Consider the following 22,452-nt stretch of genomic DNA (forward strand, 5'->3'; position numbering starts at 1 on the left):
GCTTCACCAGAGATTATCTGGACAAAGAAAACCAGTATGATGCATGCAAGGTGATTGGCTGTGGGTGTGCGTGTATCACTTTGAGTATGATCCCAAAAAGATTTGAATTTGTAGTTAAGTGTGTGTATAAATACACTCTGGGGACCATCTAGTGGTTCTCAACAACCACTACAGTAGTTAAAGGTACCTGTTACAAGCTGGCGCTTTTTTTTTTTTTTTTTTTTTTTTTTTTTTTTTTTTTTCCCTCTTCCCCCCCACAACGATGTTACCTTGCACTTTGTTCCTCAAAATAATGGTGTAATTCGTAATATAGGTATATTAATTTTTGATCAAAATAATTTATGCCACAAGGTGTATTTATTTATTTTATTTATTTAGTTTAAAGTGCCTATTTATTTATTTATTTAGATTATGGATATTACTCTGATACTATTACATTCACAAATGTCATCCAGAAGGCATTTGAAAGGCATCAGGGTGGGGAGAGATGCTGAGAGAAGATAATTGTTTAAACCGTTAAGCACACAGATCCTCGCAGTCAGCATCATTTAAACGGTCAGTGCTGCTTCCCATTGGTGTGCTAGAAACTAACTTGCATGGCATTCTGGGGGGGACGGCACTGATTTACCCAGCTGAAAGGACACAGCCAACATGTCTGATCTTAACAGCCAGAGGCAAAGCCCCTTCCCCTGTTATAAACCTGGGGGTAAAGGCCATTCTGCCATTGACTTCACAGAAGAGGATGAACTCCTATTCACACAGCAAAGCCTTTTGAAGCGATGGAATTCAGTGCAGGAACTCAGTTGGGATATCTATGATGTTGAGGAAAATGATGATGACGATGTTCAATTTTTCCCCACATCTCTGATTCCACCTGTGGCTAGGAACTATATACTGAATATTAATGTAGGTGGTAAAGTTTACCAGATCTCTTACAGAGTGGCAGCTAAATATCCCAAGACGAGGATTGGCCGTCTTGCAACATACACGGACCACAATAGAAAGCTTGACCTCTGTGATGATTATACTGTCCTGAATAATGAGTTTTTCTTTGACCGGGATCCAGATGTCTTCCACAACATTTTTAATTTCTACAGGACCGGGGTTCTCTGGATAAATGATGAGCTGTGTCCTCGTAATTTTTTAGAGGAAATCAACTACTGGGGTGTTCGGATAAAGAACACCCCCCGCTGCTGCCGCATCTCATTCGAAGAACGGCAAGATGAGCTGAATGACCAGCTGAAGGTGCAGCGGGAGCTGCAGGCAGAGATCGAAGTGGAGGAAAACGAGGAGCTGTTCAGGGGAATGGCTTTTGGACACACTCGCCGCAATATCTGGAACCTCATGGAAAAACCTTTCTCCTCGGTCATGGCCAAGCTCATGGCTGTGGCCTCTAGCTTCTTTGTGCTTGTGTCCCTAGTTGCCATGACCCTGAACACGGTGGAGGAGATGCAGTACAAAACAGCAACCGGCCAACTCAGCGGAAAAACCTATGCCGAGTACATGGAGACCTTCTGCATCGCTTTCTTTACCATGGAATACCTACTGCGCCTTGTGTCCACGCCAGACCTCAGGTGTTTCGGTCGGAGCGTGCTCAATGCTGTGGACCTGATTGCCATCTTGCCACTGTATTTGCAGATGGTCCTGGAATGCTTTGAAGATGAGGACCACCAGAGGCATGGCACTGACATCGAGAGGGTGGGGCGGGTGGGCAAAGTTGGACAGGTGCTGCGCATCATGCGTCTAATGCGAATTTTCCGCATCTTGAAACTGGCACGCCACTCCACAGGACTGCGAGCATTCGGCTTCACGCTGCGTCAGTGCTATCAACAGGTGGGCTGCCTTTTCCTCTTCATCGCAATGGGAATCTTCACTTTCTCGGCCATGGTCTACACTGTAGAGCATGATGTCCCCAAAACAAACTTCACAAGCATACCTCATGCATGGTGGTGGGCAGCTGTAAGTGCATCTTTTGTTTTCTGCCTTGGGGTCCAGTAGTATTGAACTAAGAACTAGTAACAACCAGCTTTAATTTGGGAAAAAAAAAAAAAAAAAAAGTACTTCAGTCAAGCTGACTAACAAAAAAAACCTCTCACAGCTATATTTTTCTGCCATTCCATCTTGCTTACTAAGATACAAATTCTAAATTCCAAGTAGGGTACACAGCTTATGCTTGGTGCCTGAGGAAGGCTGAACCAGCACAGTGTTAAAGGCACTGCTCATCAGTATTACTATAAATATTTTCAGTAGTGACTGTCAATTTGGAGCAGATTCCTATTTGTTTACTGTGACTATACTGTAATGGTAGTACACCAAATGGCATTCAGGCTGTGTGCTGGGGTTTTTCCTACCATTTCCCATCATTATACATTTTAATAGTATATAAGAATTTACTAATGTGCTTGTCTAATTACACATGGCCTTGTTACATTTGTACAAGTCCATTAACATGCCACTCCTGTGTCTTATGCAGGTCAGCATCTCCACAGTGGGGTATGGTGACATGTTTCCAGAAACTATCCTGGGTAGGATTTTTGCATTCACATGCATATCTTTTGGAATCATCCTGAACGGCATGCCCATCTCGATATTGTACAACAAATTCTCAGACTATTACTCCAAGCTGAAATCCCATGAATACACATCCAATGTGAAAGCTCGTGGAAAGGTGAGATTTGCCAAGAGAGCCATCAAGAAATTCATGGAATGCTGCAAGCAGCCCAAAGGCTAGTCCCCCAGAATCCTTCCTGTGTGACTGATTTATCCACTGATGTGTTTGTTTTATGGTCTCACTGCTAAAAATATAACAAATTAAATCATATGAGAGCTTCTGTCATGTTACATGCAGAAGCTGATAAAATCAGGCAAAAGGGAGTTTTGTTTGTTTGTTTTAACTAAAAAGAACTACAGTTAAACAGGAAAAATTTAACATTCAAAAAGGAACAGCCATCATAAATCAAATCTTAATGCTGTAAATGGTCACTTGTTCACTATTGGCTAAAATGCATGATGCAGTGGGTTCAACAATCAACTTGACTTGCACCTCCTTTATGTGACCAACTCAGTTGAAGGTCCTACTTATTAATTTATGCTCATTTTAACATTATTCTCATTCTATTTATTTAATTTGCTTTTAAAGCTGTAAAGAGTATTAAGAAAATGTGATGCTATATATGACTTCTCTAAAGTTTTAGAAAAAGGTAATTCTAACTTACCAGCCACCCCCACAGAATAGTGGTAGACTGAATCTTCCATAAAATTTCATAAAACACCACATATTCTAAAATATGCATGGGGATAATTGCAAAAGTGCTCTTTAGGATTATTTAACTCTAGGAAGCCATTTTTAGTTATCGAATATGAAGACCAGGTGCACGGTGCTGAAACACCCATGCCTAACAAAACAAATGTAAGCCAGGCCCCAAAGTAAATAGTTTAAAATTGTGTTCATAATCTAACATTTAGCCTTGAATAGTTCAATATATTTGAAACATCTATGCAGTTGTGGAAAGTTAAATCTTTAAAAGATGATTAATAAAACAGACAGCTTTCCTCAAAAAATAAGGTTTTTTAGGTTTCTAATAAATTAGAAGAAACCCCAAATCCTCCCTACAGAAAAGTACAAAAGCTAGGTGTATATACCAGGAACTCAGCAGGACATGCTTGCCCTTGTACAAGCAATACAAACTCAACTGTTCCAAGGATCTTGAAAACTCTAAGGTTAAAAAAAATATATTGTATGCATGATATTCAAACAGAAAAAAAACCTCATGCACAAAGATGAGAATGTTCCCAAAAGTGAAGATTTGGACCAAATAAAGCCATTACAAAATGTTTATACAAGCAGAGATAATTAAATAATTCATCCACAAGCACCATAAGGATGCCAATGTTTCAGGAAATATCACACAGGGCACAAGCCATTTTTCCTCATCTCAGGTCCACTCTGAAAAGACAGATGGAGGTGTAACAGGACAACAAAATTAATTTCCTAGCAAACATCCTTCCTCTCCTAGTAAATACCTTCACACAAGATTGAAGGTTAGGAATTTAGCAGGGCACAGGGCCAAGAAGTTAGAAGCAACAAACAATTTATGTGCCATGAAAAGTATTTTCTGAGTGCTTAAATACCCTTTTGTTGTATATTGACAATTTTAAAATGATCCCAACAATTACAAAAGTTATCATTGTACTTACCCATCAATACTGCAGCTTTGACATCATGAGCTTGTTTACTCAAGTTCTATTGTTGGGTAAAACATTTAATGTCATGCTGAGACTAAGACTAAGGAACATCTTAAGTCACCTGAACAATTTTAAGACAAAACAAATCTTGGATTTCAGAACAATGTATTCGGTACTTAATTACAAAAAGATAGTCAACAATATAAATACCATTACATTGTTTTTCTCTACACCCATAAACTATATAAAAGGGCAGCTTGACTGAGAAACCCTTTGACCAGTGTAAAAACAGTCAAATGTTCTGAAAAAAAGCCCCCCTGGCTGTTCTAACATGATGAACATTCATGTCCAACACTGGTGAGATGCAGTGTTTCTCAGAACCCATGTGGGTTATGACAGTTTCTCCAGCAGCGCTTCAACTCCTTTTGATCTTTGGATTTTTTGTAGTTCAGGCAAAATGGACTGCAAAGCAACTTTCACTTCCTCTGCAGTGTCTTCATCAGTGCTCTGGAGGAGACTGGTGGCAAAAGAGACAAGCAGCAGGTGAATACTCATAAGCCATTTTATGATCATAGATCATGCTTTGCTCTTACTGATGCAATTGGTCCAGATCAAACAAATGCATAGAATAAAAATTATTAAAGGATTCTCCATTCTGCAGGAGTTACCAAGTAATCGGTCTTTAAAAGTCCAGCCCACTGCTGTTTTCACCAAAACAAACACAACACCACAGCATCATTAACAAAATTTAAATGTTAAAGCAAATCCCCCCCACAAATCCATCTAATTAAATGGCCTACATTGTCCAGGACTGGGTAGGTAGAAGCAAACAGACAAATCTCTCAGTTCTTAAAGTCTTAGGGAGATTAGAGGAGGTCAGGCACAAAGACCAGGGAGGAGGGAGTGGAACAAACCAAGGACCCAGAGACGAGAGAGAGAGAGGTCAGAGGGAAGTGAAGTCATCCCTGCAGAGCTACCCTCCACGAATGAGAAGAGGGAGTTGTTGTATAGGCCCCTATTAGCATACCAGCACAGGGAGGGCAGGCAGCACTACCATACGACAGGCACACAAGCAAGCAGAGCGTCGTGGAATTCCTCCTTTCAATAAAAACACTTTGTGAAATGGCTGGCCTGATGGAACGACAAGAAATCTTCTGTGAAAAGAGTCTTTGTGATGCTCTGTTGTTTTTTTTATATTAATTACCAGGTTCGAACTACAGTCGTCTGAATGTGGCCAAGAGTTTCTTTGAATATCAGGATGGTTTTAATATCAGCATTTCAGCAAAGCACATCATTTTACTGCTAAGTGGTAGCTGGGTTGGTGATGGTGGTGTCTTGACCTATGGGTTTGGACTTAAAGTTTTTTTTTTTAAAGTGGCATTTCATCAAAAATAAATAAGCGTATGAACGGTGGGGGGTAACATCAAAACCCCAAGCAGATTCACTCACCAAGAGAGGACAATGGCCCCCCGGTTGGCAGAAATCCATGTCTTCAGTTTTTCCAAGCCTACCGTCTCTAGCAGAACCCTGGAGAAACGTTCTGTAAACCCACAATGTAAAAGGTCAAATGAACCCAATAAAAAGTATGATCGCGACATTTTACAACAACTTTAAACTACACCTCGATTAATTTTGGCAATGTTCAGATATACTTCTTGGTTCCAGTGACGATTTTGTCCAAGGTAATATACTTTCAAAGTCGAAGTGAGGACAGCTACAACAGAGATGATGGAGAGCAATAGGGCTTACCTTCTCGCTCTGCTGCCTTCATCTTAGCATCCTGCTCAATTAGCCATTTCAGCACAAGGTGACCTGCAGGGTGCTCAGCCATGTGCAACTAGAGCAGGCAGAGAGAGATTCATGATGAGGCACATGTACCTAGCAGACTAAAGTGTCTGATTTTGAAAGAAAATTTCTCCACCACGAACCCCTAAATTCATGTACACATTTGTTTGAATACACACAAACAGACGAGTGCTGTTCTGGGGAGGTAATCGGGTAAAGCCCAGACCAGACCACATATAGAATGAAGCCTCCATGACCACTTATATGGCATCAGAAATAGCAGTGTGGGCTTTTTTGTTTTTCAAATAATCCCTTACTGGCAAAACGCAATTCAGGACTAAAACAAAACAGGACTAAAGACATAGTTGGAAGCCCAACGCATTTTGTTTATTTGGCAAAAAGACTTTAACACCTCAATATGCAGTGTATATACTGGCAAAGAAGTTAAATTGACAAACGCTTAATAATAATTAAACAAACACACAAAAGGCCTCACCTGGCCCTCCACACCTCCAGGCACAAAGTCATGAGCAGCCAGCAGGGCCACAGCCTCCATGGCGGGTCTGAGGTCACCGACGGCAGAGCCCAGGATGTCACTGACAGCCACGCTGCAGGCCTTGTCCGTCACCATGTCGCGAGTGTTCTCAGTCAGGTGCTTCAGGAGTGGAGGGGACACCGCCTCCAAGAGCTCACGCCGCCTCACTGCAACATCCTTCTTACTGCAGGAGACGACAACATCACATGGCACTGAGCATCATAACGCACCCTGGCCAAATGCTGAAGTGAAGGTGCCAGACAGGCTGCAAGACCACATGCATGGTCAGAGAATGTATGTACATTATATAGCCAAAGTATACAGACCACGCTCCTAATTGTTGAATTCAGGTGTTTCCACCATACCCATTACCAATAGGTATGTAATATCAAGCACACAGCCATTCACTCTCCATAGACAAACAGCAGCAGTTGAATGGGTCAACATTGAACTCAATAAATGTAGAGTGTAGTATTGCCTACCCTCTGTTGCATCTTTTGCTACAGAGTTCCAAACTGCCTCTGTAAGCAATATCGGCACAAGCTCTGCGTTTCAGAAGCTTTGCGAAATGGGTTTCCATGGCGAACCAGCTGCGCACACAAGCCTGAGATCCCTATGCACAATGCTAAGCATGGGCTGGAGTGATATAACACCTACCACTACTAGACTCTGGAGCACTGGCAGTTTTTTCTCTGGAGTTACGAATTATACTTCACAATTTGGCAGTCTGATGGACAAATTTGAGTTTAGCTGATGCTATCTGATAAAATGCTTGGTGCCAACAATAAAGTTTGGTGGAGGAGGAATAATGTCTTGGGCTGTTCCTCAGGGTTCGGGATAGGCCCCTTATATCCGATAAAGGGAAATGTTAATGCTACATCTTTCACTGACCTTTTAGACAGGCATGTGTTTCCAGCTATGTGGTAACTATTAGGGGAAGGCCCTTTCCTGTTTCAGCATGACCTTGCCCCAGTGCACAAAGCAAAGTTCATAAATACCAGGAAGAGCAGTAGCACAGGGCTCTGACCTCAACCCCACTGAACACTTTTAGGATGAATGGAAACATCTGACTGCAAGCCAAGCTTTCTTGCTCAACATCATCTCACAAAAGGTTCTTTTGACTGAATATAAACAAACTCCCAAAGACACACTCCAAATTCTTGTGGAAAGCGCTCCCAGAATAGGGTGTGTGTGTGTGTGTGTGTGTGTATTGTAATTCCATATTAATGGTTTTGAAATGGGATGTCCAACAAGTTTCTATAAGCGTGTATGTCAGATGTCCACATGCCTTTAGTCATATATAGTGTAGTTATAACCAATACTAACCCTAGTATAACATTGTTTGAATTTTTTTTGGTCTAAGCAAAACATCCAGATCACACAACCCTACACAGAAATCACAAATCTGGATGTTATCATCAGAAAATGCTGGACTGGATACTGAAAGGAAAAAGAGAATGAATCTGACCTAAGAATGTACAATTCAAGCTTGACATATCAAATTATATAATTAAAAAGGAAAAGAGGTGTGTCACATTTTTGGCTATGTACCAAAAATGTAGGGTAGCAGGGTTTTTTTTTTTGAGCATGGTACTTTTAGAATCTTAAATTATTCCTTTTAAATGGAATATATGGAATATATGTATCTTTTTAAAACTTTTTTTTTTAATCAGATGATACGGCAGTTTTCAGTTTCAAAATTAGCATGAAAAAATGTGTTATCGTGCCATCTCCATTCCCTAGGTAGAGGATATAAACAGCTCGTCCAGCATGTATGTTGCTTGCAACAGAATTGTTAGCAGGTTGCAGTGTGACTGGCACCAACCTGTGAGCATTGCCATCTCCCTTTGTCAGAAGCTGAATGATTTCAGGTAGGAGGTGCGCGGGATCCCGAGGACTAAGCAGGTACAGCAGAACCTTCTTGCCATGTTTATTGCTGATGACCTCAAACAGGGAAGCAACCAACTCCTGAGCAAGAAACAGACTAGAATATGTCACAAAAGCAGGACCATTACCAGACAGTGAATATATGATATTTGGTTGGGCCCTTAAAGTATAATATGCTATGATGGTAAAGATGGACTTTAAGAAACTTACTGCATTTTATATCTTAAACCCCAACATAATACATCAGTTCTCTAATCCTGATCTTCAAAACGTGATGTTAGAGGCAGGCACATTAGAACATGAATAGAATTCAAGTCCCCATGAGAGTCTTACAACTCCATTGCTAGTTAACACTGCACAGTGCCCAGATGACACTCACTGCTAAATGAATAAGAACAGAAGGCAGATCAGAAGCACTCACTGAAATAATTGCTTGTTTAACCAGTTTGGTGTCATCGATACAGTCAAAAGCAGCAAGGAGTACCAGGTGTGCATACTCGCCCTACAATACATAACATCAGATTTTTAAATTGCCAAAACAAATCAGTAAACCCAGAAAATATATGCCTCCCATACAACACTAGCACATCTTATAGAGCTGTACAAAAACTACATCTGCTTACCATTGCAAACTTTGCAATATACGTCTTCATGGTTTTCACAATAAGCTTCCTGTCCTGAAACACAAGAGCATGCAGGTATTCAGAAGCATGCAGCATGTAATGTGGCAACATCTCCCACCACAAGGTCACAGGACTGACTGAAATGCCAAGAAAGCTCACCTTGGCTGTGCCATGCCACAGGCAGTGCATGGCCACGCGAGCCCCGTCATGCGTGTGCGCCATGTACACTACCGATTCCCTTATGGACTCAATCATCTCCTGCAGGGACAGAGCAAAGGGTTACTGGGTGATGGATGTGTTTGTGATGAGAAGGATCATTTTGCATTTGTATTGCAGGACCTGCACACCAATATCAAGATAAGTCATACTGATGTATGTGCTCTTCACCAGGCAGTCCACTTACTGCTTTCTGCTTGGCTGGTGCGTGGAGGAAGAAATCGAGGAACACTTTGTGCACAAGTGAATGTTTAATGACAGCTTCCCTGCTCAGAACAAACAAAAAGTAATTCAGACACTGATGGGGACACAATATGTGAAATTCTAAGCATTCATATAGACCCCAGGAATGTCCACTATTTGGGGGGTGGGGACTCACTTCTGAGCCATAGGAGTGAGGATCTGTTTCATTTCCTCCATGATGCTCTCCAGTTTATCTGGATTGCTCTCTAGAACCTTCTCTATTGTAGGACACACTGTGGACTGGAAACAGATCTTCTTATTATTTCCTCCAAGATAATCTAAATCCCAGCCAGTGTCCATTCACTAATGGAACAATCCCAAGGCCCCAGTACACATATAATTCAAGAAGGGCAGTTAAGGCTTATCTGTACCTTGCAGACTTTGAATGTGTTGCCATAGAGCTCCTCGGTAAGCATGAGTCTCTGGGAAAGGACAGCCTTGTCATTGTAGGCATACTCAACCACGGATGAAGCCTCAGAATGCCTCAGCATCTGCCTCACCTTCCCCTTAAATGCCACCATCACCTCACCAACCTGCTGCTTGCTCCTGAGGGAACACAGACCAGCTGAGTGCCGCTCCGGCAACCCCCTGGGCCACACATCTACAGAATGACATACAACTATGCAGAAGGGGCTGAAATTATAGCTGCATTCCCACAAAATGTAATTGTTGTTGTTCTTTTTTAAATTTGTTGCTAGGTGATCATTCCCTGGCTTCTGGTACTTAGCAGTTCCTGCTGGAAGTCATCACTGTAGTCTCAGTAATGCCCATTCAGCTCATGGTCAGAACATTGCTTGGCCATGGCAGGGTTATGGTACATAAACTTTAAATTCACAAGGACTGTTTATCTAACAAAAAGTGTTATTAATAAAGAGACTTATAGAGGACCAAAGACTTGCATGCCAATAAGGAAATTTGGAAAGTCAGAAAATTAGATAAAGCAGAGGATATCATTCTATGCTTTCATAAAGCAATATCAGGGCAAAACTGCAATTTGAGATTCATACTGCTTCAAAGAGATTATAGTCATTTATTAGTTTTCTATTATATAAGGATTACAAGCCACAATGCCCATCAGTGAAAGAGTACTAAGCTTTTCATCCTCTGACCATGCTTCCATGCTAAAACAAGAACATATGCACTATGCCAATACAAACTAGGACATAACTCAGTAAGTACAAACCACACTAACCGGTTTCTTTGAGCTTTAACAAGGTAGTAGCTATATTGTACATGATGGAGACTTACCCATACATCAAAAATTTCTTTACAATGTTTCTAGCATATTTGGATTTACTCAACTCCACCAGGTAATCTAGGGAAAGAAAGCGAGAAAATTTAGAATACATTCAGGTGCAACAATTTACATTTAACACAGAGCTAATGTCATAATCAAATGAAAACTAACCCTTGAGTTCATTGAAGATCTCCTCTCTTTGTTCATCATTCCCAAACTGTATAAAGCATTGAAGAACTCGAGTGGAGTCATGAGCAAATGCAATCTAGTAGCATAGATGAAAAACACTGCATGTAAATCAAACAAAATTACATGTCATATGATCTTATAAATCCATCAATGTGGTTTGGTCAGAATATTGAACTTGGACAACACTAGTCTCAGTGGTATCCATAGTGCTCCGATTTTGAATTCTGTTCTACCTACATATCTAGATGAGCTTGGTCTTCTCAGAGCTTCCACTGAGAAAATGGGAAGTAATAAAATAACTTACTGCCTTAATCTTTCCATGCACAAGGCCTTGCAGTTCTTTCATCAACTTTGCTCTTTTTCTTTTGTCGCAGTCTTTTCTGTACCCCAAAATACACAAAGAGATACCAGTTGCATTTATTTAGCTACATTAGCTTGATGTGTTATGCATTTATACACACTGTGTACATGTGAATGTGCTTAAATAACAGCTGCAGTATAAGAATTGGGTGCAAATAAAAAATAAAGACCTGTTACTATTCAGAAAAATCAGATGTATATGAATTAGACAAAGGACATTTATATCCCTGTCCAAATGAAACTAGGAATAGCCACTCACCTTCTGACCATCTCCCAGACTTGTTTGGCTCTGTTTACAACATGGTAAGTCTCCTTCCTATCATTCATCTGTCGGCTCTGTTTTAACTCTCTCTTTTTTTGTTTGACCTCATTCCACTTTGGTTTTTTTGGTTCTGTTCCTGGATAGTTCAAAACAACCAATAATCTAAGTTATCTATGGGCTGACCTTCACAAACTGACCCAGAACTACATTGTTAAAAATGAAAAAGCATCAATATATATACCTTCAAGTTTTACACTGCCCTCAGAAAACTTCCTCTTCTTTGCAATCCTGCCATCTGTTGGCCTGTGTTTCATGAATTTCTGTGGTCCACCTTTTTCTCCTGATTTCACAAAAGTCTTTTTGTCTGAATTGTGAGGTTTGAAAGGACGTTTACCATAAGGCTTCCCCTCTGGTTTGCCTAGAAATTGACATAAACAACTGCATACTTATAGTAAACAATGATTCTGACACAGGACATTTTGCTTATTGTTGCATAGCATAAGTTATTTGTTTCTATTAAGTATCCTACATTTGACACCTTTTACAAGCAAGTACAAAAAGACAATGTGCATACAAGTATTTCCAATTCAATTTCCTTTGATTTCGTTTAGATGCTTCCTTATATAAACAAATTTTAATACCAAAGATGAACCGTCAATAGGTTTTAATCCCAAGGAAAAACTAACTCATAATCATACATTTACAGTATTAAACCGTGGCAGCCGTGTAACTGTTAGTTTTTGCATTTGGAACTCAGTGTCTAACGTCATCTTTAATGCATGGCTTCAGTATCACGGCTGACTAACCAGTTAGATTAACTATCTAACTTTAATTACCTTTCCCCTTGAATGTGGGTTTCTTTCCATCTTTAACACCGAACGATTTTGTCCTTGGTTTGGCCTCCATTGCGTGTTTAGAACTGAAAAATATAAATATGTTCTGTAGGTAGCTCGCCTGCGTGTACAGTTAACTTGTCCAACGTGCGATAGCTATTCTAGGTAAATGTTCCTCACAAACTCGATAGGTTAGTTAGCCAGCTAGCTAACGTGAGCTATCTAACCTAGAGCTGTAAAGCCAAGATGAAATAAATATTCTAATCAGTAAAATCTGACTACATACAGCAATCATCTGCTAATATTAATATTTGCTAGCTATCCATTCAATTAAACGCTCGCTCCATGGTGTTATCGTAATTAGCTATCCCTAGCTGGGCTTGCTAAAGCTGACCACCTAACTACGTTTATGAACTTTGTTAATAATCGCTGGACACAAGCTTGACATGTTAATTTCCAAAAATGACAAGCAACACTACTTGTAAAAATTACTGATTTTAACGCTGCTCCAAATATAGCGGAACGTAACCATAATATTTCAGTCCGTAAGATTCAACACGTTTACAAACTTACCCATGTGTTAAGAAAAACCACTTTACGAAATCCACCGGTTGTCGTAAAAAATGGCGACACTATTTTCACGGCACTCGATCGTTTTACGGTCTTATTTGAGCTACGTGTATTACAATCGGGCTAGTAGTTCCCTGTAGGGTAGCTTATACAAGGAATTCGGTATTTGAACATTTGGGGGAAAACGTTTTACTGCTGTTCTAATTTTCCATTATGTTTATTCTCAAAATTGAAATAGACCATAGTTTAACTAATAACGTAGGCCCACTCACGCATGCTGCATTGAAATAATTGCGCTTTATTTGTTTTCAGTTTCCACAAAAACAATTGTGGATTACTTAACACGGTAAAGACCACAATGCATTTTTAGAGACAATTGTTATAGAAATTATTTTAGGAAAAAAACTGCAGTACGACAGATTATTTGATACTGTGACGATCACAGAGTAGAGAGGAAAGGCAGTCTCTCCGGTCCTTTCACGTTAAAAACAAGGGTAGGGTCAGGCATACCTGAAAGAAAGCGACCACAGAAACCTTTATAAATGATCCGAGAATGACGGCTCAGAGGCTGATATGAAATTACTATGAACATGACGAATTGGGTTGCAGGCTACAGCATAAATTGCCTACAGCCAGGGACCACCATAAAGGTTTTCTGGCTACATGATGCTAGGGATGCAGATCAGTACAAAAAAATAGTTGTAAATAAACAACAGAAAGAAGATGTAAAAGGGAGAAAAGAAAGAAAACTAGTTATGCTTCACTAAGAAAAAAATCCACGTATCTTCACAATTTGCATTTAACATTTCAGTAATTCAGCTGCGCCCATAACAATATAGCTTGGATAGTGAGTGATATCTTCATGCTTGTTTTCCTAACTGTTTATTTAGAATGGCATATGTTAAAACATGCTATATAATGTACTTCAGTAACATCCTATTCATTTTGACATAACAGTGCACACATTAAAAATAGGGCTTGCATCCGTAAACATTGTTTAATTTGCCACTCTTTCTGAGATTCTATTTTGTAACTACTCAGTAACGACTCACTTAACTGTACTAACATAAAAATACATTTTAAGGAGAGGATTAACTCTATATATGATGTTTTCATTAAAAAAAAAAAGTTTTTTAAACTATCAGCACAACTCTGCCAGCGAGATATATATATATATATATATATATATATATATATATATATATATATATATATATATATATATATATATATATAAAGGTATGTATAAAAGCTGTGAACCTTCCTGGTTCCTTCCCAGCTACTGTGGCACTGACTACTCTGCCATCCTTCATCTAAATCTCTGCCTCTACATCTGCAGCCTCCCCTGCATCCCAAAGGCAAACAGCTACGCACAGCCACTCATATCCTGAACAGGGTAGCCACACACATACAGGTAAAGACAAGAAAGGCAGACTCAGACTAAATTAGGCATATATCGACCATATTATAGTGTATCTGTTCATGTTATTAAATTTATATTATTTTACTGAGACTATCTTCTTCCTAAGCCGTTTGCATGATAATATTTATGGAATCATTTTGCAAGAAAAATAATAATCGCTTCGTTCAAGAAAGGTATGTGTTGTTTGTAAGTATCTACAACCAGCAGATGGCGGTAAAGCAACAAAGGCACCGTTCGTTGATACAAGAACCAGATTAACAACAGTTGATATGATCGCTTGTTATAGGTGAAGGAATTTCTGCGCTGCCTACCGAAAGAAGGGATTTTTTAGATCCAGCGTATTGCCTGATTTAAAGCCAGACTCATCAACAACAGCTGTGATGTGAATGTCATAACTCTGTCTGTCAAGTAAAAGAGACAATAAGTAAGAAATATATTACAATTACGTAAACTCAGAGCTTGTCAGAAAATCAGCTTCATTTGATTAAGAGCCACTGTTACTTGCTGTGTAATACCTCTTGTTGGCAATCAGTAAAACCTGTCCAGACAGTGTCTGCCCCATTTTGGCAAACAGAGGTGTTTGTAGGAGACAGCGCACCTGGTACCAATGAGACAGTGGCTCATGAGGTGCGGTAGAAAGCCATACTGTCATCCTTTGGAACACATTAATGATTAGAACATAAAATCCTATTAGATATAAATAGCCAAATGCAGATAATATATGTAGAATTCTATATATAATTCAACTTATCTTTAAAACCTAATTCTTACCTTGAGCCTACAAATGCTACATCAAACCAGAATGCAAGTCCATGAATCAGTCCTGACTGCAGCAGTTTGAAGACAAAGGGGATTTCCATCCTGCAGAACCACATAGTCAAAACATCAGTATTTTAAAGTATGTTTCCAGTAGCTTTACAAGCACTGAAATAAAGTATTATCATCTAAGTATATATATAGCCTACCTGTGCAAGTCCTCTTCTTTAGCTTCAAGAAAGTTGATGCTGTATTTTACAGACCTGGCCATCAAAACCTGCATCTCAAAAGTGTCCTAGAAGACAAAGCTCATGTGTTTAATTTTTCTTTGAAAAAAAATTAGAATCCTGTCCATGCATGAAGTAAGCATGAAAAAAGTGACACACCACTATTGGTTGTCTGAAGAACTCATCCACAGCCACAGGATGGAGTCCACTCAGGTTTATCCCATAGAAACAGGTCTGGAGCCTGTGGAAGCATGCATATGGATTGGATAAAATAATGCATATAACAGACTTTGACCATGAAGAAACTAAATAATACTTATAAAAGTCTGTCACACAGGTCAAATACAGTAAGGTGAATGATGTCTGACTACTATTTCAACATGTAAGTTTTTAAAGAAAGATAAGGCATCTAAATGGGTTGCAAAGATGCCAGGATTGCAAATGCACCAAAACTGCAAAATTATTTAATACATTAAAAGGAGCAACATCATAAATCATGGCAGCATATGTCAAAGAAGTACAAACTGACTTGGCAAATGGGGGCTGTGTTCAACACTGCCAGAGTCCTAGCTTACAGGGATAGGCAAAAATCATTTGTATCCAAAGCCAACTCTGAATGACAGAATGTGATATAAGCAGCATAAAATGTAAACCCTTAAGCAATGGAAAGAAGCAATGTTATGATGAGTTGTCTTAGACCCTTCTTCCTGTAGCCAAGCATTGTTACACTTGGAAAAAGCCAAATACTTTACAGCTGGACATTTATCAACTGAATGCTGATCAACAATTGTGTCTTATAAATATTGATCTGTCTCCATCAATCATATCCATCCCCAAATCAACATTTCTGCTGTAGCATGAAAGCTAATGAAAGTGTACATCAAGCTTCCAAATAAAGAGAGATTTTAAACTATGGATGTGAATGGAACTGCTTGCTACTGATCACACAGCTAACTACAAGGCTCATTAAAAGAGCGAGACAGGATGTGACATGTATGATGCAGAAAAATATTTTCCCACCTTATGGACCACTTTGAGCCTTCTTGTCACATCAGCCTGTAATGTTCCAGCCAGGAAATCCTACTATTACTTGATATCAATCTAAAAAATATTGTGTAGAGTAAGCTGAGCTCATACCTTGTTGAGTTTAATCTTTTGGTTCCTTTGATAAGTCCAGAAAAGTAGCACTGGAGCAAGTGAGACAGTAGTTTGTATGGGCAGACAGAGTTGCCCTGAGTGTGTATGTGGTTATGACTTGAGATCAGCTGTCAGCACTCTAGTGGAGACATACTGGCTAAGAAGACATCAAAGACATTAAATTGAATCTACATGCAGGCTTTTGGAGCCAGAATAGCTGAGGGAAGCACTGATGTAATATGACATATTATCTAGTAAACAAGATAAAACAGCTGGTAACAAAGATTTCGACAGATTAAATTGTGGTGGGAATCTGGGTTCCAAAAACAATGCAACTCTGTAAAAGGAAACTACTCATTCCGATTAAAAAATAGGAGAATTACTGGCATTATCCTCCTGGAACTTTGTTTGGTTAACTAAGGCACTGGAGCAGAGAGAAAAAGAGTATAAGATGATCTGAACAGTCTGACTCTTAGTTGTGGGACAGGTTTTGACTGTACTGGAGCGTTTTACAGTAGTAGAAAACTCGCTTCACACGGGTCATGGCACCATGTGTGCGGAGCACGGGCTGTGGGTGGTGGGCCAATTGCCATGTCCCAGCATCTTTGAACCATGGCCCCCTGTGGAAGACTTCAAATAAACCCCCATAGATGTGACTACGACACTGTACATAACATTCAGAAGAAAGCACAAAACACCACTGGAGCCATGGTATGAGGTACTGTGGTGTGCAAGGTGGAGCCAGGTATGGTCTGTTAAGAGACAGGTATTTCTTTTCAGCCCATCATTCAGGAAGGAGGGGAATATGAATCACAGCATGAGCTAACCCAGCTAATAGGGATTCACAAGCAGATGTTTTTTTCATCTATGTTATGAATCAAATGACTAGTCCAGGCCCAAACTGGTCTTCATAGACCCTTGCGCTGTGCCTTTTTATATTTTCCCTGCTCATCAGTCAACATTTATCACACTTTTCATGAGTTAGATGAGGTGTGTTAGAACAGGTAAAGAGCTAAATGCAGTACAGGAAGCTTTCAGGACAGGGATACCAAAGGCTAAAGAGTATAGCCTATGAAAGTTGTTAGCTTTTCATTTTACCAGAAGCTGGAACGGGCATGGTGCTCCAAATAAAGCTGTTCATCAGTGAAGGGAGCCAGGTGGATGTCACTGAACGTGGGGAACATCATACCTGGCCAACAAAAGAAAAAAGCAGTCAGTTCACCAAGTAATGACACACGTACTTTATTCAGCACAGTTAGAACAATTATTAAGAGTAATGGGTAAGAAAAATACATTAATTAATCAAATAAGTGAATAAATAAGTGCTTGTTGGTGAAGGTTACGAAAATCCATAAAGTATAATGGTTGTTTTTTGGGACTTGTCATTTTTCCAAGGCCTCCACAAACCTTTGGGCTTCAACCAGTTTTTGGAGTACAAATAGCTTTCCAGCATCCTCTCATTGAGGAGCATGTAGCCGATGGGTTCAGAGATAATGACGTCCACTTTTTCGGGGCAGGATACCTCTTCAATCTTTCCAGTAAGAACAATGATCCGGTCAGACATGCCATTGCTTCTGACTAGTAACTGGACACACACAAAATTTTATCAGTATAAATTAATCTGAATCCTACCCTTAATCAATTACTGTGGAAACATGACCCTGTACTTTTACAATGTTACCATTTCTGTATAAGTTTTTTTAATGTCACTTTTCCCATTACTAATAAGGTCTTTTTATAATGCACACACACACTAAACCTGGCACTTTTAGGGTACATAGAGCATTGTGGGCTAGAAGGTTGATTTATTGTGATGTGCTGCAAGGGAGAAGAAACACATCTGGTAGTAGTCTAAAAAACTGTTACCAAATGAGTGAAAATCAAGCAGTTTAAACAATTCCTGACTGTGGAGCAAGTATCCATCCATCCATGAAAATATGCTTCCTTTCCTCCTCTCTCTCATACATCCACATTAAGACATAGGGGTTCTTGAGCTAAATGCCAAAACTGTCCATAAGCCATTTAGCACTCAGAATGTCATGAATTGGAGCACAATAAGTGTGACCCTGTTTTTACAAATCCTATGATCCTGAGCTTAAAAGGAACTGTGTGACAACACAGGTAATATTAACAATGATGAGGGATTTATTGTCTGAGAACATGGCTTTAGCCTTGTCTGCCAAGGAACATTTATGATCTCACTACATGGTGAAAAATTTCTGCAAACAGATTTTGCCAAGATGTCTTCTGATGTTGATGAAGAACCGGGCATTTTTCAAGCATAGGTGTAATTTTCTTTCTTTCTCTCTATATTTTACTTTCTGAGAGAAACAAAGTTCTCAAGAGGAGCAGAGAAAGAATGGGAGGAAATAATTTAAAAACTAAAATTTAAATCATGAAGTTAAAAATAGCGAGCTGAACAATGTAATTAAGTACTTCTGCATATTTGGCCACTGAGCTGGCCTCCACTGCATACACTTTCTTAGCTCCAGCCTGGATGGCAAAAAAAGACAGTATCCCAGTTCCACAGCCTACGTCCAGCACTACCTGCAGATGGACAAAAGATAGAAACGTATAAATGTCCCAGAAAATGTCACAAAGGTCAGAGGTGTTCACTACCCAGCCAACCTTGTTTCTGAAGTCAATGTCATTCAGCAAAATGGCTTTTTGGTATGTTGCCGTTCTCAGGTAATCCTGAAGCATGTTCTGCTGCTGTGAAAGACATCCGTAAAACTGCAAGAAATATTCCAAATTCTTTGTACCATTTTACATTGTGATGATGTATACATTACATTCTAATTTGCACAGACAGCAACAGATATCAAATTGTGTCACTACATTTGATTTTTAAAAATGGTTTTACCTGAAAGTACTGAAGGGCTGATGAGTTCTCTGTCCTCTGATCAAATGCTGACACCTCTGTGCTACAATCAATCAGAGCCTTTAGCATTTTGTAGAAGGTCTGGAACTCTAGGTTTTGGGGGAAAATTAATTATTTGAGGAACCTGATGACTTGGTGTCCCTGCAGCATGGGGGATGCTGTATTTTGGTTGCATGCCAGAGACCCTGATGGTGTAACATTTCTCAGCATTTGAAAGTTTCGCCATAAAGTGCTAAGTAAAGCTAATGAGAATGAAGAAACATAACAACTTGATCTTCTTTAAATGGGTATTTGCATCTAGTCCAAGGGTTTTATGGACTTTGCTGATTGTAATAAGTTCTCTGTTGTCTCCAGTTGCCTAACTACTGCTTTTTCTAAATAGAGTTCTGAGCAAATTTTGCCACTTAATCCAGCCCAACCCAAATCAGGTCATACACAGATGCCCAGCACATGGGCTTTAATGACTTTATCTCCACTATCTGAGAGGAAGAGAAATAATATATTTATTACCTTTCATTCTGCAATGTTACATTCATTTCTGTATTAAAACTGTAGTATTATGGGATCAGAAGTTAGCAGGTCTGACATGCCACTGGATGAAGGAATGGAAAATACGTGTTCACCTGTCATTGTCCTGAAACGCAGCAGGGTGCTAGCACAGCTTGTGTTTATGAGGAAGGACTGAGTTCCTACTTGACAACACTCCATCTCCCTTGTAATTGAGAATTTGAAGGCACACACTCCATCACCTGCCAAAATGTTGAAGAACATATTCAAAATGGCCAATAAAACATACCATTTAAAGATGCCCAGATAATTCCCTAAGGTAATCCCCAGATAATTCCCTAGGGCAAATTCCTATGAAACATTTTCCCCATGTACAAGCTATATATTCATTGATTATGTACATCGTAATAAACAAGAGGCTCTGCTGTAGTACGGCGCGGTACGAGCAGAATATTTTAAGATGCACTATCTGATCTTGTGCGGCAGGAGGTAGAGCACGCTGGCGGCTAGGACCAGTGTACCGTGGCAAGGAAAACAGTCTAGTGCATGCAATGCTGGAGCTCACAGAGCAGAACCGCCATGCGGCCCTGAGCTTCCACAGCGGTGCCATAAATCCTCATGACTTGTCAGCATGGCCAACAACCGGACCACACAGCGAGGCATGGAGAAATGTGCAATGCACCTGAATAAAGAGAGCAGGGCTGGAGGACAGAAACCTCTCTCTCTTTCTGTCCAGAGTGCATAACGAAGGCGAACAGTATGTGACTGTAGTATAATCGTATAAGAAATATAAGATGACTAGAGTATAAAAGTATAATTCTATAAGAAGTATAATAGAACTAGAGCAAGAGCATAGCAGTGCAAGATGTATGCATATGTATGTGAGGGTGAGGGGGTATATTAAAATTCTTCCCCCAAACAGAAATGAAGCAGCACTGAGTAAGGCTAAGGTGTTTTCTTTTCTGTCTCTGTCTATATGCAAAGTAAATTATAAAACTAATATTACTGTTTATAACATACAGCATTAAATAATGTATGCAGCACAGATATAAAAACTGTGGCACACAGAATCAAGCAGAACAGGTAAAACTATGTAAACTGTAGTGCATATAGAAACTGAAAAAGTTTCTATATGTACATCAAAAAGTTGTCATAAAATTTGCATCAAGTCATTTTTACCATCCTCCACCGTGAGAGTGACATCTGCTGTCTTCCTGCTGACTTGAAGAGTGAGATCCTGATGTTGTCTCACTTTGGAGACTTTTAGCTCCCCTTCAACCTCGCTGTCACTCAGGAAGATCAAGCTGACGGAGAAGCAGCTCTGTTCCTGACTGCTGCCCATCATTTCAATGTGTATTCATTTCCTAACATGTTTATATAGTTCCAGTGGCCATAAAAGCCCAAGTACTGCTGCAAATTTGGCTGGTTACTAGCTCAAATGAGAGAGGGTGTTGAAGCTGAGAGGAAGAATTGAGACAGAGGGTGGAGATAGAGGTATGCTTGGCAAAAAAGGGTGTGACTAAATCTACTGCCTGCTTAACTTCCAAGAACACTGAATCAAGAAATTCAGAGCCTACATGAAATCCAGTGGTTATGATATCTTTTAAAAGAAAGTGATAACATTTCACAGAAATCATGAATTTGTTTATGGCTTTGACAAAATATTTCCCACTTAATTTGTTCCTTCAAGTTTTCCTTAGGCAATTTCTGAAATCATCATTTTTCCTCAGTCACATCACACTATTAGTACATTTTCCAAAAAGCATAAATAATATTAGGCGAACAAAATGTATGACACATTTGTTGAAATAGTCTGACACACACCGAAGATATGAGGTTCTGCTATTTAAGTTCATGAAGACACTGGGAGATTTTTGTTTCTCTTGATTTGATGTGCACTAAAAAGGAGCACATTTTGGAGTACTTTGTGTACAGGCAGCTAGGTTATTTTTGGCCTACACTCACAAATAGGTTGTTGCTCTTGTATGGATAGCAATGTTTATAATAAACAATATAATACACAACTTATTGAATAAGTGCATATGTTCTTGTTATCGTTTATGTTAAATGAGAAAATGACCATACACTGACAAGATTTTTTAAAATAAATCAGAGCCAGTCTAGCAGTCCTGTAAAATTGGTCTTAAATGAAGCATTTCCTGTGGAGATGATCTTTTCTTTTTTACTCTCTCTCTCTCTCTCTCTCTCTCTCTCTCTCTCTCTCTCTCTCTCTCTCTCTCTGCCTTGTTTTTAAAAGCCTAGTGTAACAAATAACTAGTGAATCAATTTTAGGAAATGCTATGTTCTGTGCACAAACAAAGTGTATTTCCTTAGATAGAGTAGAAGCTGTTTAATAGTTCTCAATGCAGCTAACTCCATACCATATCACCTAAAGTGAACCATATTAGTTCTGATTTTTGTTTTTTTTCTTCCTCTTTTAAATGGCCTTGTGAGATGCATGACATATGAAACAAATTTTCCCTCTTCCCATTCATCCACAAATATAATGAGCCTTCATATGTTAGATTACTTAGCCAGTCTTTTGATTTACCTCTGTTGAAAGAAAGAGAAATGAGTGGTGTGACATCACTGATTG

The 22,452-nt window shown here is 39.4% G+C and overlaps 3 protein-coding genes across 7 annotated transcripts; 1 reads left to right on the forward strand and 2 right to left on the reverse strand.

The window, feature by feature from the left end:
- The first annotated feature begins 365 nt into the window (after positions 1–365).
- On the forward strand, positions 366–3,240 carry kcnv2a (potassium channel, subfamily V, member 2a). Its single transcript, XM_027009050.3, has 2 exons — positions 366–1,959; positions 2,474–3,240. Exons 1-2 carry the CDS (start codon positions 652–654, stop codon positions 2,729–2,731), a joined length of 1,566 nt encoding a protein of 521 aa, XP_026864851.1. The 5' UTR covers positions 366–651; the 3' UTR covers positions 2,732–3,240.
- A 476-nt stretch (positions 3,241–3,716) lies between these two features.
- On the reverse strand, positions 3,717–12,977 carry pum3 (pumilio RNA-binding family member 3). Of its 5 annotated transcripts, none has more exons than XR_003410555.3 (18): positions 12,359–12,441; positions 11,764–11,940; positions 11,520–11,658; positions 11,205–11,280; positions 10,883–10,976; positions 10,723–10,789; positions 9,846–10,020; positions 9,611–9,714; positions 9,419–9,497; positions 9,175–9,273; positions 9,016–9,069; positions 8,814–8,894; positions 8,331–8,473; positions 6,467–6,689; positions 5,935–6,022; positions 5,635–5,725; positions 4,198–4,702; positions 3,717–3,946 (listed from the first exon to the last, which is right to left on the reverse strand). XR_003410555.3 is itself a non-coding variant. In XM_081702725.1 (18 exons), exons 2-18 carry the CDS (start codon positions 12,426–12,428, stop codon positions 4,576–4,578), a joined length of 1,833 nt encoding a protein of 610 aa, XP_081558851.1. In that variant the 5' UTR covers positions 12,429–12,441; positions 12,929–12,977; the 3' UTR covers positions 3,717–4,575. The 5 variants fall into 5 exon arrangements, 4 of the variants coding, with proteins under 4 accessions (XP_081558851.1, XP_026864875.2, XP_081558852.1 ...); XM_081702725.1 differs by adding an exon at positions 12,929–12,977 and having other exon boundaries at positions 3,717–4,702; positions 11,764–11,886; XM_027009074.3 differs by adding an exon at positions 12,929–12,977 and having other exon boundaries at positions 3,717–4,702.
- A 226-nt stretch (positions 12,978–13,203) lies between these two features.
- Positions 13,204–21,310, reverse strand: carm1l (coactivator-associated arginine methyltransferase 1, like). Its single transcript, XM_027009026.3, has 13 exons — positions 21,036–21,310; positions 19,973–20,098; positions 19,332–19,438; positions 19,097–19,201; positions 18,905–19,015; positions 17,876–18,053; positions 17,567–17,657; positions 15,491–15,572; positions 15,314–15,399; positions 15,120–15,209; positions 14,864–15,001; positions 14,660–14,749; positions 13,204–13,435 (listed from the first exon to the last, which is right to left on the reverse strand). The coding sequence occupies exons 1-13, from the start codon at positions 21,199–21,201 to the stop codon at positions 13,426–13,428; spliced, it is 1,380 nt and encodes a 459-aa protein (XP_026864827.2). The 5' UTR covers positions 21,202–21,310; the 3' UTR covers positions 13,204–13,425.
- Positions 21,311–22,452: the final 1,142 nt, after the last annotated feature.

The sequence above is a fragment of the Electrophorus electricus genome, chromosome 19, assembly GCF_041902795.1.
Source record: "Electrophorus electricus isolate QZ-2024a chromosome 19, ASM4190279v1, whole genome shotgun sequence".
Taxonomy (NCBI): domain Eukaryota; kingdom Metazoa; phylum Chordata; class Actinopteri; order Gymnotiformes; family Gymnotidae; genus Electrophorus; species Electrophorus electricus.